Source organism: Ovis canadensis, chromosome 6, assembly GCF_042477335.2.
Source record: "Ovis canadensis isolate MfBH-ARS-UI-01 breed Bighorn chromosome 6, ARS-UI_OviCan_v2, whole genome shotgun sequence".
Classification (NCBI taxonomy): domain Eukaryota; kingdom Metazoa; phylum Chordata; class Mammalia; order Artiodactyla; family Bovidae; genus Ovis; species Ovis canadensis.
The window spans coordinates 112,980,170-112,997,993 of record NC_091250.1 but is presented as its reverse complement, the minus strand read 5'-3'; the positions used below and the strand labels follow the sequence as shown (position 1 = coordinate 112,997,993).

Sequence of the window (17,824 nt, the reverse complement as noted above, 5' to 3'; positions counted from 1 at the left end):
GTATAACCAAGAGAAATGAAAATTTGTACATGAATGTTCATAAATGCCTTATTCATAATAGCCCCAAAGTAAAAACAACTTATATGAATAAATAGATCAATAAAATATAGTATCTCCATTCAAAGGAACTTTTTTGGACAACAAAAAATGATGAAGGATGATATATCCTACAACATGGATAATCTTTGAGAACATTACACTAGATGAAACTCACAGAAGACAGCATATTGTATGATTTCATTTATGTAAATATAAAATGTTTAGAATGAGCAAAAACACAAGTAGAAAGTTGACTAGTGGTTGCCTAGGACTGGGGAAGGGGACGGGGAAATGGTGGAGAGTTACTAATAGGTAAAGGGTTTCTTTTGGCAGGGGACGCAGATACTTTAAAATTACATTGTGGTAATGGCTGGACAAACCTAGACAACATATTAAAAAGCAGAGACATTACTTTGCTAACAAAGGTCCATATAGTTAAAGCTGTAGTTTTTCCAGTAGTCATGTATGTACGTGAGAGTTGGTCCATAAAGAAGGCTGAGCACTGAAGAACTGATGCTTTTGAACTGTGGTGCTGGAGAAAATTCTTGAGAGTCCCTTGGATGGCAAGGATATCAAACCAGTCAATCCTAAAGGGAATCAACCCTGAATAGTCATTGCAAGGACTGATGCTGAAGCTGAAGCTCCAATACTTTGGCCACCTGATGCGAAGAGCTGACTCATTGGAAAAGACCCTGATGCTGGGAAAGATTGAAGGAGGGAGGAGAAGGGGATGACAGAGGATGAGATGGTTGGATGGCATCAGCGACTCCATGGACTTGAGTTTGAACAAACGCCAGGAGATGGTGATGGACAGGCAAGCCTGGTGTGCTGCAGTCCATGGGCTTTGCAAAGAGTCAGGCATGACTGAGTGACTGAACAACAACAATGGCTGCACAACCCTGTGAGGTTTTTTTTTTTTGAGAAATATTGAATTGCACACCTTAAATGGGTGAAGTGAATGGCATGTGAATTGTATCAATAGAACCGTTTTAAAAACTTCAAAAAAAATTACAGCGAAAAAATGGAAATAAAATATGTATCAGGATAGTAAATGACATTATACTCCATCCTGTTGATGGAACATGATGTAATCACTAAAAATTACAAGCCCTAAAACTACATAACAACACAGAACATATGTAATGTGATGTTCAGAGTAAAGCAAAGTGATGTTGTAGCTAAATATACATTCATTTGGATAAAGGCTGGCAGGAAACTCAGAGAGAGGAGACTGTGGTGAGAGGGATGTGCCACTTTCTTTCAAAAGTCTCATTAATGTTGTTGAGCATTTTGAAGGCACTTGTTTTAATGTGTTTTGTAATGGCAGCCTTGTGGTAAGTACAGGTGGTACTGAAGATGCATAAAACATAGGAAAGGAAGGCAAAAGCACAAGGGACATTTAAAAATCAACACATAAAATATCTAAGAATTAGAAATTGACATGCCAAGACTCAGCGGAGCATTTAAGGAAAATGCATATTGGGGGAAGCACTGAAGAATATTTAAGCAGCTCAGGTTCTCCCAGGATTCTGCCCAGAAACTTAAAAACTGGAATGCCTGCGAGTCTGTTCTTCCCCATGAGCCTCTCTCTGCTCACAGGTTTTGGGGGGAGGGGATTTTCATATACTGGAGCTGGTGTGGGTCTGTGATAATAACCCAGAGGAAGTGGGAACACTTAGCAGCGGGTGCAGTTTACTTAAGTTCACCAAAATTGTACTGGATTGTGGAAAAAGGGAGGAAGTCTGGTCAAGCCTGAGTGAGTCAACATTTAATGGCCCTCCACCCAGCTCTCCTCCCTTCCCAAGGCCACCTCACCTCTGTGTCTGTGTGCTTGACCCTTGCTAAGAAGGAACTCTGGCTGGCCTGGGTGGGGTGAACCCAGGTTCCTGTTGATTGGTCCCAACTCTTATGTTGGGGGGACAGAGAGTAGAGGGGCCAGAGCAATGGGGCCTGGCCCCTCCTCTCTATGTAGCTATATCACATCCCTTTTAGGAACTTTCCCTTCCCTGGTTCCCACTAAATGTTTGAAATATATTCCCCTCCTGAGTCCCAGAAGCAGCTTTTGAAAGTACTGCTCATAAGTTTGCTGTGTTGAAAAAAGTGTGTATACATATCTGCAACATATACACATATGACATATGGTAGCTGTGTGAACCAGCCCAATCCTTTTGAAAAGCAGTATAGATAGTAAATCACAAGAGCCATAAAAATGTCCATATCTTTGGCATAGGAACCCTACTCCTGGAAAAATATTCTAAAGAAATGATTCAAAAGGCCAAAAATAAAAAAGAGTGTGTTTTCGTAGGTGTTAATTACAGGGGAAAGTAACTTGATATTTCCTCAAAAGGTGCAGTATAGAAGTGTCTCATGATCCTTTGGGGTAAAATTGTCCTCAGTCCTTTGGGAGCACTCTGTAGATGGAAGGTGCGGTCATCTTTAATCTGGATAAAGGATGGGTGACAAGTTGAGGATGGATAGAGGGGTGGCCGTCTTTGAAGAAGAATCTGCTTGCATCTCAAAACAGAACACATTGTTTACAGCCCTGAGGTGTGGGGAGGAGGTACAGGCAGTTGATTGACATCCACGTTCATGTTTTCTATGGGATACAGATCCAAAAAAGAGGGGGTGTATATATACATATGAGGCTTCCCTGGTGGCTCAGACAATTAAAATATTTGCCTGCAGTATGGGAGATCCAGGTTTGATCCCTGGGTCAGGAAGATCCCCTGGAGAAGAGAATGGCTACCACTCCAGTATTCTTGCCAGGAGAATCCCATGGACAAAGGAGCCTAGAGGTTCTACAGTCTGTGGAGTTGCAAAGAGTCGGACGCAGCTGTGGGACTAACACATGTATACATAAAGCTGATTCACTTTGCTCTACAGTAGAAACTAACACAATATTTTAAAGCCACCGTGTATGTGTGTGTGTGTTAGTCACTCATTTGTGTCTGACCCTTTAAGACCCCATGGACTGTAGCCTGCCAGGCTCCTCTGTCCATGGAATTTTCCAGGCAAGAATACTGGAGTGGGTTGCCATTCCCTTCTCCAGGAGATCTTCCCTACCCAGGGGTCGAACCGAGGTCTCCCCGATAGAAGGCAGATTCTTACCATCTAAGCCACTGGGAAAGCCCCTGAAAAACAACTACTCTGCAATAAAAATTAATTTTAAAAAAATCGAGATTTCTGAGCAAGGATACATTCTTTTCTTCAGAGTTATTAGGGTTGTTTGAGCTGCCCAGTGACGCCCCCTTGGGCAGATGCCACCTGCACTGATCCCACTGCTCGGTCAATGAGCTGAGCTGCGAGGTGATCCTTGTGTCCTTCCTCCTCAAAATTATGGATTATTTCTGTCCTTCGGCACCAGGAGTTGCCCTTATATTCCAGGCTCCAGGGTAAACACTAAAGGTTGTAATTACAGTTCATGGTCTTAACCACTTCTTTGGTCTCCTTTTAGGAATCCAGTCTTAGAAAAGTAACCCCAGGTACCTGTCATTGCAGAGAGCTCTCAGCAGTTCTGTAGCTTCTCAGGAATGCTCTGAAGTTATTATGGGAAGAAGATAAAGGGGCAGTTTCACCCTTATCTTGCAGAGAGCTGGAGAGGACGGCCAGATTTGCTTTGACTTTTCCCAAAGTTTCTCTTATTCCACTTCAAGACCATCCTCAGAGTCCCTGTCCCCACATAGAGCAAACAATACGTTAGATGGGGAACAGCTCCCAATACCAGCCACCCAGCCACTCAACTACCCAAATAATAGCAACAACAAACCCTGTGTTGGAAAGCCTAAAATGACCAAAGGAGAGAGGGAAAGGACAGGAGGAGATGGAGGTGACATAGGTTGGACGTCAAGAGGATGAGATGGTTGAATGGCATCACTGACTCAATGAAAGTGAGTTTGAGCAAGCTCCAGGAGATAGTGAAGGACAGGGGAGCCCAGTGTGCTGCAGTCCATGGAGTCTCAGAGTCAGACACGACTTACAGCCTGAATGACAAGTTAGTCATAACAACATGCCCGACTACTCTGTGTTTTGTATGTGAACCCATTATCTCAGAAATATCCTTTTATTTATGGCCCAGAATCGTCACATATTTTCCCACCACACAAATGATTTCTAGGTAAGAGATCTGTGCTTTGAGACTCGTAGGTTGCTTCAGTCTTAAATATACCCGGTGCAATCATATCAAGGGACTCTTTGGTCCCAAAGAAAATCAAGCTGCACATCCACCTAAGAAAACTAGTTACCTGTTGCCATAGCAACTGGACCAGCCTTAGAGGGAAGGGCAGAGTTCCTCAAATTCATCTACTATGTCTGCAGATTGACTTCCTTGAAACTGAGTCATGTGTCCTGATCATCAACACTGAACTGTTATTTTCATTAAAAAAAAAAAAAAGTCACAGTCTCAGTTGATGTATTTCAGCTTTTTCTCTGGTGCCACTCAATGAATGTCTTTTTATCTCTGAAAGGTGGGAATTGGTAACTGGATCCTTTAGAACTTTCATGCATGCCCTAACGTGGTTGGGACCTGGGCCAATAGGTTTGGTGGTAATTAAACTTTGATGGCTGGAATGTGATCTGTGAAATGAGTTGCTGGTCTCAGCTTCACTCCTAATGAACAGAAAGCCATATGCCTTGGAATTTGACCATCACCCCTGTTTCTAGACCACAGAAAGAAAGTCAGAGGTTTGAATGGCTTCTCCTGGGGGTAGACTGCAGGGGCCTCTGCACCAGGAATCATGCTTTGCCTTTCTAGGCCACAGATAGCTCCACAATTTGTCTCAAAATGCCCTGTGAGATATGTGTAAATAACATGAACCACATTTACAGGCAGGGCCACCCTGGTCGAAAGTACGAGTAATTTGCCCAGAGTAAGATAATTAGTAACAGCAGGGGTAGAGATTCCAGAGGGTTGTACTCCATTCCTTTGCTAAGACCACTGAAAAAAATCTTTCTTTCGCTCAAGAAACATGGCCAATTAATGGACAGCAGGAGGCGGGATGGGTCAATACTTGCTTGATTCAGTTTTAAAGGTCATTTTTATTTTATGGGGTTGTTGGTACCTACGGTTAAGATTTTTTATCTTTCAATAACAAGTATCTTGATATTTCCTCTAATGAGACTGAAAAATGTGCTTAGTGAGAATGAGAGCCGAGGGCCAGAGAGAGCTGGATCGGCTGGGATGTTTCTACGTAAAGAAAAGATTCAGCTGACAAAAGGCAAGAGTACTGTCATGGAAAGCACCTATATCTATGTCTTAGTCTGTTCAGGCTGCTCTAACAAAATGCCACAGATTGGGAGCTTATAAGCAGCAGACATTTATTTCTCAGATTTCTGGTGACTCGAAGTCAGCACAGTTGAGTGAGGGTCTTCTTCCAGGGCACAGACTTGTCCTTGTATCGTCACATGGGAAAGAGGCCAGCCAGCACGCTGGGATGTCTTTTACAAAGACATTAATCCCAATCATTTCCCAAATCACTGTCTAAAGCCCCCACCTCCTAATCCCTTCACCATTGGGGGCTTAGGAGTTTTTTAAGGTTTTTTGTTTGTTTGTTTGTTTTTTTTTATGTGAACCGTCCTTAAAGTCTCCACTGAATTTGCTGCAGTATCATCTCTGCTTTTTATGTTTTGTTTTTATTGCCTGCAAGGCATACAGGACCTCAGCTCCCTGACCGGGGATCAAACTAACACCCTTCATTAGAAGGTGAGGTCCCAACCCCTGGACCAACAGGGAAGCCCTTAAGGGCTTTAGGATTTCAACATATGAATTCTGGGGGGGACACAAACATTCAGATTAGAGCTACACATAAGACCTGCGTTAGATTATAAAGGATACAAAGATAACAAAAGCAGGAGTCCTGTCTTCAGTAAGTCACTTCCCAGCAGATAATGACAAGTACCCTAATAATAGGATGTGAATCCTGTGATTGGGAGAAGTTTATTTTGATTCTAGCCAGAGTGGAGGAATATAGCAAAATGCTTCTTAGGGAATCTGAGCTGTGCTTTTTAGGACAGGTGGGAAATCAAAGACAGACAGTGAAGAAAGGATCTTTTAGAAACTAGGAGCAGTATAAACAAAGGCATAGACTGGAATCTACTGAAGAAAAACACAATTGGCCAAATGTAGCTTGAGGTTTAGGTAAATTATAGGAGAGAGTTGGAACTAAAGCAAAAAAGGGAAAAAGAGCCACATTTTGGAGTGTTCTAAAAGGCAGGTAGAGAATTTTGGACAGTACTCCATATAGAATCAGAGGTTTGAAAACCAGAATTTGAGCTGTGATCAGTGTTTTTATGCAACAAGATGAGATACTTGTAGTGTTATTTTTTTAACAACAACAAAAAAAGATTCACATAGTCTAATCTATGTTCTGCAAGATACCTTAGCAGATTAGCCTGAAAATATTCTGTGCTGCTGTCGATATTCCTTCAGAATGTCATAAGAGGTCTTGTAATGTACCCCTGCATAAGGTTAAATGAGTTTGCACTGACTGCGAGCTGAAGGTGCCTGTGTAAAAATGCTGCCTCGGGTATTTCAAGTGACAACCGTTACGGGTAAGTGCTTGAGGCACTGTTATGAGAAGCAGGAGAACGGCTTCATGCAGTAGGAGAGCCAGCCAAGTCCCTGAAACCTCTCTCTGTTTCCTTCCTCATAGGAACAGCAATGGAAACCTTCGATGTACAGCGGCATAACTCCCATCTGCTTTGCAAGCCCTCTGCTTGAGAAGCCAGTTGGCAAAGTAAGAATGAATTCATTTCTTGCTGAACGGTTTAATTTCAGTCTGTTGGCTGTTCTTTCTTTTGTCTTGAGCTATTTGGGTGACATAATCAAACTGATCTCATAAAAGTGGCTGATAAAAATCCAGATTTTGAACTCTTTGGTTCGCCCTAGTGGCATTGCTCCTTGGCAAGATGTTGAGCTAAGTGATGTTGATCTGAGATTCCCAGGTCTTCACGTGGATCTCGATGCTGTCCTCCCCAGCTCCCTTCAGTGTCCCGCTTTCTCAGCTCTTTGTCTCACCTTCCCTTGCCGATCGGAACATATTAGAAAGAAAGAGGTGGCTTTTAGTCATCTACATTGTAGGGGAAGGGAAACCTTTTTCCTCATCTCTTTTAGCTTAGTGCCTGGGGTAATGCAAATTAAACTGAGAAAATAAAAAAGACAGGTAGAGAAAAGATTTATTACTGTGAATAAAGAGGCCTTCATAGAAAAGAAGCGAAGACCCAGAGAAGCAACTGTATTTGAGACTTGTATAACATTTTAACAAAGAGTGATATTGGAAAAGTGACAAGAGAAAGGTGAAAGGTTTGGGGCTTCCCTGGGCCACAAATTGTGAGCTGGTTAATATATGGGGGAAATTAATGAAAAATTAAGAGTTACTTGGTAAGGTGTGTTATACGAACTCAAGTTGGTGCCTTTTCTACTACTAAGAGTCTTTTCTAGCGATTAAAAGTCATCTTCTTCCTGGTATGGAAAAGCAAGATACCGTTACAAATTTATGTTACTTTTACAAAGGAAAGTTTATGTACTACTTTCAGACAGAAAGAGAAGTCAGAGAGCTTGGCCTACACCTGCTATTTCTCAATTGCCTTTGACTCAGAGTAATCTTTATGCAAAAGTGGCATATTTAGGGGTGGCAAAATCTGATTCTCTTCAACATCTTATTGTGAAATCCAACCGCCACTCTCCTTCTTCCAAACATATTTGTTATTTAAACTATCTTGTAGAATGAAAAACTTTGACTCCAGAAGAGAAATTACAGTATTTGTCCTGAACTTGAAATCACACCCATCAGTCCCACCAGGGAGTATAGAGCTGGATAGTTAAGAGGTGGGTTCCTAGAGTCAGGATGCCCAGGGTCACCAGCTCTGTGACTTAGAGCAAATCAAATGTAAAGAAGTCTTCATACTGGTACCTGCCTCACGGAACTGTCATCAGAATTAATTTAATAAAAATTCATGAGAACAAGGATTTTTTAAACCTATTTTGTTTACTGTATATGCAAGTAGTCAACAAATGCAAATGAATTGAATGAATGAATAAATGAAACACTATACACATGATAAACGTAGAGGAAACACATGCTCAATTTGCTTATTTCAAGAAGTGAGAGCTGGAGGGTGTTATATGTAGGGAGGGACACCATTCTCGACACTTTGGCGAGAATGCCAAGGACAATTGCCAGGCACACCTTAACAGAAGCACCAATCTACCTGGGATAAGTCACCTTCCTGTCCTTTGCTACAGTTATTGGTGCATCTCCAGACCACACACAATCCAGCCACTAGGATGAACCATAGTCAGTGTCAAACAAACAAAACTTCTTTCAGTAGGTCTTTTCTCTCCAGCTTCTACATATGTGGGCAGAGCTGGAGCTTTTGTAGTTTTTAAAAGGAAATGAGTCTATTTTCCCCAGCAATTCCTGGTAATTCTGCCTTGGCGGTGAGTCCTGCCAAGACAGCTGTCTTTGGAGTACGAACTCCCAGTGGAACAGGAAGCCTCCTGCCCATGCTCTCAGCGCGGCTGACGTTTTGCATGCGTAGCAGGGGAGTGACCCAAGCTTCTTGGGACTGACTTTTCTGTACTTCATGTTCACTAAGGTCTGCACTTCCCCTCTGCTGACTTCAGTTCCAAGCAAGAGGAGTATCCTTTGGCCCAAAGATTAAAACAACAAACAAACAAAACACTCCCTGAACATCACAAAATGTGTTGGCAGCAGCTCCGTTTCACTGCTTTGTCCCTGCCTGGGTCCCTTCCAGCCCCGCTTCCTTTGACTTTATTTATGTAGGTTCTAAATAGACCACCACTTCTTGGGGATGGAAAGAAGCCATTCCAAAGGTTGAGTTCAGAAGTCCATGAGCCCTGGAGAGACTCTTTTGACTAAATTTCACATCAACCTAATAGCCAGTCCTGAGTTTACTTGCCGTTTTCCTAGACCTGATTGAGAAACGCTAATAGCAATGTAGAAATGGTGGAGAGTGCCTTTGGTAAATGCTTTCCAGAGAGCCAAAGGAAGTCAAGGGTAGTATGGCCATTCTTGGGTTTTGCAGATGGCTCATTGGTAAAGAATCCACTGGGAGATTCTTGATGCAGGAGACATGGGTTTGATCCCTGGGTCAGGATGATCCCCTGGAGAAGGGAATGACAATCTACTCCAGTATTCTTGCCCGGGAAATCCCATGAACAGCAGAGCCTGGTGGGCTATAGTCCATGGAGTTGTAAAGAGTTGGACACGATTTAGTGACTAAACAACATGACCATTCTTGGTTCGATAATATTTCGCAGCATGTTCCTCAGGCTTCCCTCCCTCACAGGGCTGAATGAGCAGGTAATTGTCTATCTGTACAGTGACACCAGGACTGTCCTGGGTGAGATGAGCTGCTCCCAGAGAATACACTTTCTCTCTTTTCTCTCCATAGCTCTGGCTTTAGCTTAACACATGTTCTGTGAAATATTCTAATGAATTCATTTTTAAAATCAGCTCTCTAATCCATCCACCTGGGGGTGTATGTGGCGGGGAATGATGCCAAAATTGTAAGAAAGTCAAGCTTTAATTATAGAGGTCAATGGAAGGCAGCATTTGGGGGTGGATAATTAAAACCTATGTTTAATCTGCCCAGAATCCAAACTCTCTTCCTCACTGACAAGAAAATTTCTGTTGGTTAAAAGGCTTCAAGGTGGACCCAGAGGCAGTTTCTACCACCCAAATTAGGGTGCCCCAAGCTGAACCAAAGACCAGTGTTTTCTTGCTACAACGGAGAGGAAAAGTGTTGAGAAAATATCAGTTAGAAAACAGGGGTTTCCAATGTGAGCTCATAATAGAATAAGGAATATTTTGGCGCCAACTCCAGTCTTACCACTAAATGATAAATCTCATTAGTGGTTATGATTAGAGGACAGGAATTAAAGGAGGGAAACTTCCTTCTTTTCTAGGGAGAAGCCCTTGACATCACTCTGGGCAGCAAGCAAGCCTGGAATGTGTGAATATCCACTCTCAGATCAAGAAGAGTTTTCTGTTTTATTTTACATCACTGGAGTCAGCGCCTTTTGAATGGAGCATGTAAATTTATGTAAACAAGAATGCAAATGTTAAAAAAATATGTGTCTTGGGATTTCCTGGGGATGCCTTGGTAGCTTTGTCTTCCTGCCTTTGTATCATCTAAATATCGTGTTGTGAAAACTCGGATGAACTTACTTCCTCAAATCCCACAATGCTATAACTAGAGAGAGGGTTTTCTTTATCATTTATAGGAGATATTTTGGAGAATGAATTAAGACAGACTAATGTATTTGACACTAAACATGTTAGCTCCAAGAAGATACACAGGCCAACAATAAATGCAAAATGGATTGGAGAATTTCAATAAATTGATGGCAGATTCAAAGTGGATTATTGAAAGGGAATTAGAGAATGATGATGGAAACAAAGGCAGGGATTTAAGGAGATAGGTGACATGAGAAGACGCCATAAAATTCAAACTCCAGGCTGTCCTTCAAAATTCTCACTGAGGCTACTGACAAGAGATGGGTTTAAAGAAGTATTAGTTCAACTCAGCATAACAGTCCATGCCAAGTGTGGATCATGCCAAGTCTAAATGACCCAAGCAAGTGCCATGACCTCTGAAAGCTGCAGAGAATACACAAGCAGATGGAACTGTTTGGGATTAAGAGCTGCCCATGAGTATGGCTGTGTCAACCTGTCTTTCTCAGTATAATTTAGGAGACAGGTAAACTTGTCCTCAAGTCTAAGGAAATGTAACTTTAATACATGATTTGATTAGGCCAGAAGGAAATGGAGAGAGATAAACAGCCTTGAAGGATAGCAGTGTTATTGAATGGAAGGGTAACTAAGAAAGTAAAGGAGGCCCCCTGGGCCTTCTATATTTCTCCATGAGTAAAGGGGGAAACTGGAGGAGCTGGGTGGAAGTACTGGATAAACAACAGATAAGAAAGGAGCTGGTGAACTCAGAATTAACCACATATAGAGCTGCTTTATTTCAGAGTTGAGAGGCATCTGTGGGAAGAAAACAAACAGAGGTGTCCCCTTTTTGCACACTGATCTTTAGCTTCTTTAAACACTGAAGAATTTTTCTCACCAAAGGAAAATTTAACTTAGCCAAAATGGACCACTTTAAGAATCGTCATCTAAGTCATGGCCCACTGAGAATCTCTGAGTGTGTTACATCATTATATCATGGCTAGGTCTGCATAGACAGCACCAATTCAATGAGAAGTACCTTGGAACTTAATACTCAATATTTAGGGCTCTAAGTGACTAAAGAAGATGGAACGAAGAACTCAACCCACAAAGTACTGTGTGGCCTATTGCCGTTTCCAAAAAAAAAGAAAAAAAACCCAAAAGTTAGGAATGGAATAATCCAAAGAGAATAATAATTGTAAGCACAGCAAGCTACTACAATTACTATAGCCATAGATAAATGTAATTTTCATTAATTGAGAATGAGGGCACCTGATGTGACTGGCTCTCTTTTTCTATACATTTAGCTTCTGGTCACTGAGGTAAAATGCATTAAGCCAACTATTCTTCAAGGTGAAAGAAACTTCCAAGGTAAAGGGTCAGCTCTCTTCTCCTAAGATAGTGGAGGATTTAGTTGGGCATATGTCCACCCAACTAAAGAGCACCTTTTCAGCATCCCTTGCAGCTAGATGTTGGCTATATAATATTATGGGAATGAGATATGAATGGAAGTGATGTATGTAATTTTTGAATCATGCCATTCATATTAAAGGCAGACCCTTCCTGCTGGCTGGAATATAAATATGGTAGCAAAAACTGAAATAGCTACGTTAGACCATGAGAGGATGGCAGAGAAACCACATAGAACCATTATCTGCTTGTGTTCAGACAGCTGTTGCCTGAGACAGAAATTGGCTTTCATCTTGTCTACATCGCTACTGATTTGGCCATTGGTACAGTAGCTGCAATGGTATCTTAGCACACAATTAAAAAGGGAGAAATTAGACTGCATGCCCTATGAGAACTCACGTGGGATTCAGTGAAGGCAAAAGGCAGAACCTATACAGTAAATATCAGTTAAAGGGATGAAATTCTGAATTGCTGTCTCCCCAATCAATCTGGATAAGGAAGAAGGGTTACAGAGGCTAATTTCTGGCTCTGAGGATAAGGGGATGAACAGAACTCTGGTTAGCTGAGCTCTACTATAGTAAACTCAGATAGCCATCATATCCTGAATTTTGGAGTTCTCCTTAGATCTGAAACAAATTTCTACTGAAAATATTCCAATTCAAGCACTGTAGTAGAACCGGTTATCTGGTCAAATAACATTCTATTGATAATTATTATATGCAGGAACTACATTAGTTTGGAAACATTTATAAATATCTCCATATATTTGGTATAATATTCTATTCTTTCATCATCTGGAGCAGGTTTGGATTCCCTGGGGCTTCAGGGAATCACCTTGTGCTTCAGCTTTTGCTATAATTCTATTACACAGGATTTTATGGGAAGACCGAATTATTATCTCATAGCTTATTCTAGATGCACTGTCCTTTTATTAACATAAAATATAATACATATTATTTGGGCTTAATAAATTAAACCATCAGCCTTTACTACCATCACACATTAGAGTCCATGTCATTTTTTTCCCATCATCTCTTTCCTCAAAATGTCTCATCTCTTTCCTCAAAATGTCTGATGTGATGACATGTACATAGTAGGCAGGTAGTGCTTGTCCAAGGATGATTAAGTGAATATGGAATTTTACTCCATTACTCGGTTATTTTCATCTTCTTATCCCGATCACAATGGTTGTTGAATAGTATTCTATGTGAGTGGGCTACTATATCTACTAAAAACAGAAAAAAATTTAATCAATGGCATTACCACTGTCCTATGAATATTAAGTAAGCAGTGGTGAAAATATATTTCCCTTGAATTTCAATTCCTGGATTCTCACTACCACCCAAGCAAAACCTCGACTGAAATTTACTACATTAGGTCCATTGAAAAGAGTTCAGAAGGATAAGAAATGCTTCCTAAAGCGTAAGGACAAGAAGTCTTTCCATCCCAACATTCCTACCAGGCAAGATGACTTTATAAACAGGCTTGTAAGCACAGAGAGTTGGAACAAGATTGAACAAATATCTGAAACCAATGGCAGTTCGAAAGCTTTGACCAACCTAGACAGTGTATTAAAAAGCAGAGATAAATTACTTTGCTGACAAAGATCCATATAGTCAAAGCTATGGTTTTTCCAGTAGTCATGTATGGATGTGAGAGTTGGACGGTAAAGAAAACTGAGCACTGAAGAATTGATGCTTTTGAACTGTGGTGTTAGAGAAGACTCTTGAGAGTCCCTTGGACTGCGAGGAGATCTAACCAGTCCATCCTAAAGGAAATCAGCCCTGAATATTCATTGGAAGGACTGATGCTAAAGCTGAAGGAACAATCCTTTGGCCACCTGATGGGAAGAACTGACTCATTGGAAAGACCCTGATGCTGGGAAAGATTAAAGGCAGGAGGAGAAGGAGACAACAGAGGGTGAGATGGTTGGATGGCTTCACCAACTTGATGGACATAAGTTTGAGCAAGCTCTGGGAGTTGGTGATGGACAGGGAAGCCAGGCGTGCTGCAGTCCATGGGGTTGCAAAGAGTGGGACACGACTGAGCGACTAAACTGATAAACATAGAAGCAAATTCAGTTCTGGCTTCCAAACCTATAGGATATAAGTGAAATATGAACAGTTAATATCTATAGAATTTATTTTATTATGCTTATCAAACAAGACCACTGGAGTGGGTAGCCATTCCTATCTCCAGGGGATCTTCCTGACCCAGCTTTTAAACCTGGATCTTCTGCATTGCAGGAAGATTCTTTACTGTCTGAGCCTCCAGGAAAGCCCCATCAAGGTTGTTAATTCATAAACAGTTAAATGCCTATACACAATAAAAATGAGAAACAACAAACATAGAAATCATTCTTATTCTCTGATCTTGTTTTACAGCTTATTTATTTTAAAGGTGAAATATATGGAACAGTATGTACAGCTCAACTGAATAGACGTATTACGATATACATTGTTTAAATATGAGATAAATGGCTTGTTAACATTGCACACACACACACACGTAATTACCAGACCCTTGCTATCACAGACTGCACCATTATCAGAGGTCTCAGAGTCGTATTTGTATTACACAGGACTATTGTTTATTTTTCCCTTGGCTCAGTGTGCTCACACTTTCCATTTAACACCACATTGATTTCTCTTGCACAACCTGGTTGAAAAATATCATGTGGAACTTCTGATGGAAAAATGCTAAGTAAAAATACTGCCTGGTCTGTTACTGACGAAAAGAGAAATTTTCATTTGTCCCACCTGGGAGCAGGGGAAAAAGATGACCTGGAACTGGCATAGAATACATGTTTTCTATATTCACAAAGATCAGAAAAATAGAATATCTTATTCACAAAGATCAGAAAAATAGAATATCACTGAATTCTGAGACATAGCACTGCAGAATTATCAACAAAATTAGCCCAGAATTTATACAGTTTTGCTCCTTTCTCCATACTCTGGGTCGCCTTGAGAAAGCCAAGGGAAGCTCCTCTTGGAAATATTGCATTCTAAGCATTCTACGCCAGCTGCTTATTTCCACTAAGAAATGCCTTCCATGTGTGCGGGTGTGCTATAAGCAGTAATTCAGGGCAATTTGGTATAAATGATAACAGCAATAATCATTATTATAATAGATTCCATTGTTTGAGAACTCTGTGCCAAACACTAACCTAAGTTCTTCATATCTAGTCTTTCGTTTAATTGTTTTACCCATGAAGCCTGAAAAGGATAAAGGCCTTGTTCAAGGTCACGGACTGGTAAACAATAGAGCTGGCATCCAAAACTAGGCAAGGACCTATGCCTTAACCACCTGCTGGAGAGAGATTTTAAAAATGTATTCGGATAATCTCTTTTCTCTTCCTCGTTGAAATATAGTCAAAGTTTCCTGAGAGGACACAGAAGAATGCCCAAAAAAGTATGACCTGGCTTATATTATGGGTCACTCTGGCTGCAGTTAACCAACCTTAGATTTTCTTTTTCCAAAAGGCCCTGTTATAAATAGCAACCGGGCACAAGTGGGAAATAACGTGTGAGCATGCGGCGTTAGGTTGCCCCTTTAAAGGCAGCTGCTTTACAAACGACTTTAAAGGGGATATGAACTGCAAAGATAGCAGCATGAGGTTACTCAGAGCAGAATAATATTCCTCAGAAGCCATTCCATACCTTTGGGTGTCCCAGTTTATCTCCTCTGGAAGAAGGCGAGTTGGTGCTCACCTAATACTTGAGGCAAGGCATTTAATTTTAAGAACTCTAATGCTCTCAATGAAAAAGGGTCAAAAGTGGCCTTATTAAAGTTCAACTTAACAAAAGACTCATGGTACAGACAAGGGTAGAGCTGAAATCTGCACTCACCACTAATGCCTGTTAAGTTTTTCATGGAGGCAGTTTAGATGCCTGCTGAAATAAAGGCATCTGTTCTCTTTAGTGAACAGAGAACAGATTGCATAAAAGTTTATGGTCTGAAGAGTAGGGAGGTAATTAGTGGTGCGATGAACTCCCCAATTGTGTCTATGTTTTTAAAGGTCATTTCCTGGATTTTATGAGAAATGGGGAATTACCTCTGGGCCCCCATAGAACTTTGCTTTTACTGTTATGAATGTTTATTTCAGTTTACCTTACCTTAGGGTTGGCTGATTGCATGTCTGTCTCTTTTGCAGGGGCTTGTAATCTCCTTGTCTGGGGGCTAGGGTGGAGCAGAATTGGGCCTTATTCATTATATGTGTCCCCAAAGCACCACACGTAATTCTTTCCATACAGGAGCTGGTTATTGAGGAGGGGGAAGTGGTAGAAAAAGAAAGGGAAAGGAATTCTCATTTTGTTTATCTGAGATCACTCTTTTCAGATTACCTGGGTTTGGGCTGCTTTTCATGAAATGCCTTCTGAAACCTCTCTAAGAACAGCTTAGTGAAAAAATTCAACTTTACCTTAAAAGACATTTGCTTACAGCATAACTCTTAAAAGGCTCTGTTCATTTGTAAAAGGCAGAAACTGAAGTTTTTACACTAAGGACTTTCACAGAGAATCAGCGATAAGAGATGTGTTGAGATTAAAACAAAATAGAAAAAAATTTAAAAAACAGAGAATGTTCTCATGTCTCACGGCATGGAAGTTGTTCTTCCTCTGCTGTGCCAGTCGAAGCGGTCTTGCCAAGGTCAGTAGGGAAATCCTAACTGCTAAACCCAGAGTACATTTCATTTCTTCTGGAACTTGACTCAGTTGACCCTTCCTCAAAAGGTGTTTCTCTCTTGGCTTTTATGAGAGATGACTGTTGTAATTCTCATCTGACCTCAGTCTCTTGTTTCATCTTCCCTCAATAATACGTCCAATTTTGTGTTCCCCAGTGTCCCATCCCCAGTGTACTTAAAAAAGCTCAGCGCTCCCTTAACAAGCGATACTCTATTTTCTTGTTTCATTTGCTCAACACTTTCAAAGCTGGACTAGTCAGCACCTCTTACGGGTCTCTGATTCCTCTGCTCTACAGATGTTCTGTTCCTCTCTCAGTGAATGTTCCTACCTTCTATCCAGCAATTCAAATCAGATTCTTGGGGGTCATCCATCATTCTTTCCCCACTCCCCACCCCACCTCATCCTTTCAGTCAGTCATCCAATTCGGATGGTTCTAAATCCTTTATATCTCACCCTCTCCTTCCCTATTGTGATTGCCCTATTTAAGGCCTTCATCATTCCTCATCTGCTTCCTAAGGAGCTCTTGAGCTGTTTTTCTCTTCATGCTCATCATCTTCTTTCAGTTCCTTGTCAGTATCACTACAGACCTATCCTTTCAAATGGCAACTATGATCAATGCTTGCTTGACTCAGTGATGGAATGGCTTTCCACTGACTGTTGAGTTAGTCTGAGTCTCTCTGAATGGCTGAGGTGGGCACGTGTGAAATATTGCCCTGCCCCTCTGTCACCTCCCTTTGCTTGTCCCCTCCCAAATCCTTCAGGATACTCTACTTCATGAGACTGTCATCGTTCACGCTACTCCTACTTTCCTGCCTAATCCCTCTTCTTTTTAAAAATCTTAGATTCCCCTCCATTCTCTTCTGTCCCTCCTACAACCTCTATGCCGAGTTACAACTGTACTTTGTATTTTTCCTGTTGCAGCTTTTCTCTCACTTTACTGAAATTGCTTGTACTCTGCCTCCTCTTCGTAACAACGCACGTTTGTCATCTTGTATTCCTCCAGGTGCAGCACAAAGCAAGGCACACGAATGAGTAGATGCTCCAGAAATCTTATTGGTGCCAATGAATACATTGCCTGTTCATTTCACAGCAAGCCCAGAATTCAAAGTTCATTCAAACACACAGTTTAGAACTCTTCTCTTCATTTATTCATCTCAGGATTTTCTTGGCCAGTGTTCCTGACTCTGAACTTTCATTGATGAGGAAGGTAAATACTGCTTACAGGTGATGAATGCCCATTGCTATGCTGAAGCTCATCATAATGAAGGAAAGGTTTTTATCAGTTGGAAACCATGAAGACAGCACCCTGGTCAGTGTGAATTTCTTCCTATTGACTGGTGACAATGAGATAACTGAGGATGGAATTCTCTAGGCCAGAATACTGGAGTGGGTAGCCTTTCCTTTCTCCAAGGGATCTTCCCAACCCACAGATTGAACCCAGGTCTCCCACACTGCAGGTGGATTCTTCACCAGCTGAACCACAAGGGAAGCCCAAGGAGA

General features: G+C 41.3%; 1 protein-coding gene across 2 annotated transcripts in view; it reads left to right on the top strand.

Annotated features, from left to right (window-relative positions):
- RASGEF1B (RasGEF domain family member 1B) overlaps positions 1-17,824 on the top strand; it is a 667,380-nt gene that overhangs the window by 486,993 nt on the left and 162,563 nt on the right. For both annotated transcript variants that reach the window (XM_069594460.1, XM_069594461.1), the window contains exon 4: positions 6,687-6,770. In XM_069594460.1, coding sequence (XP_069450561.1) covers positions 6,687-6,770 — 84 coding nt within the window. The remainder of the gene's footprint in view (positions 1-6,686; positions 6,771-17,824) is intronic.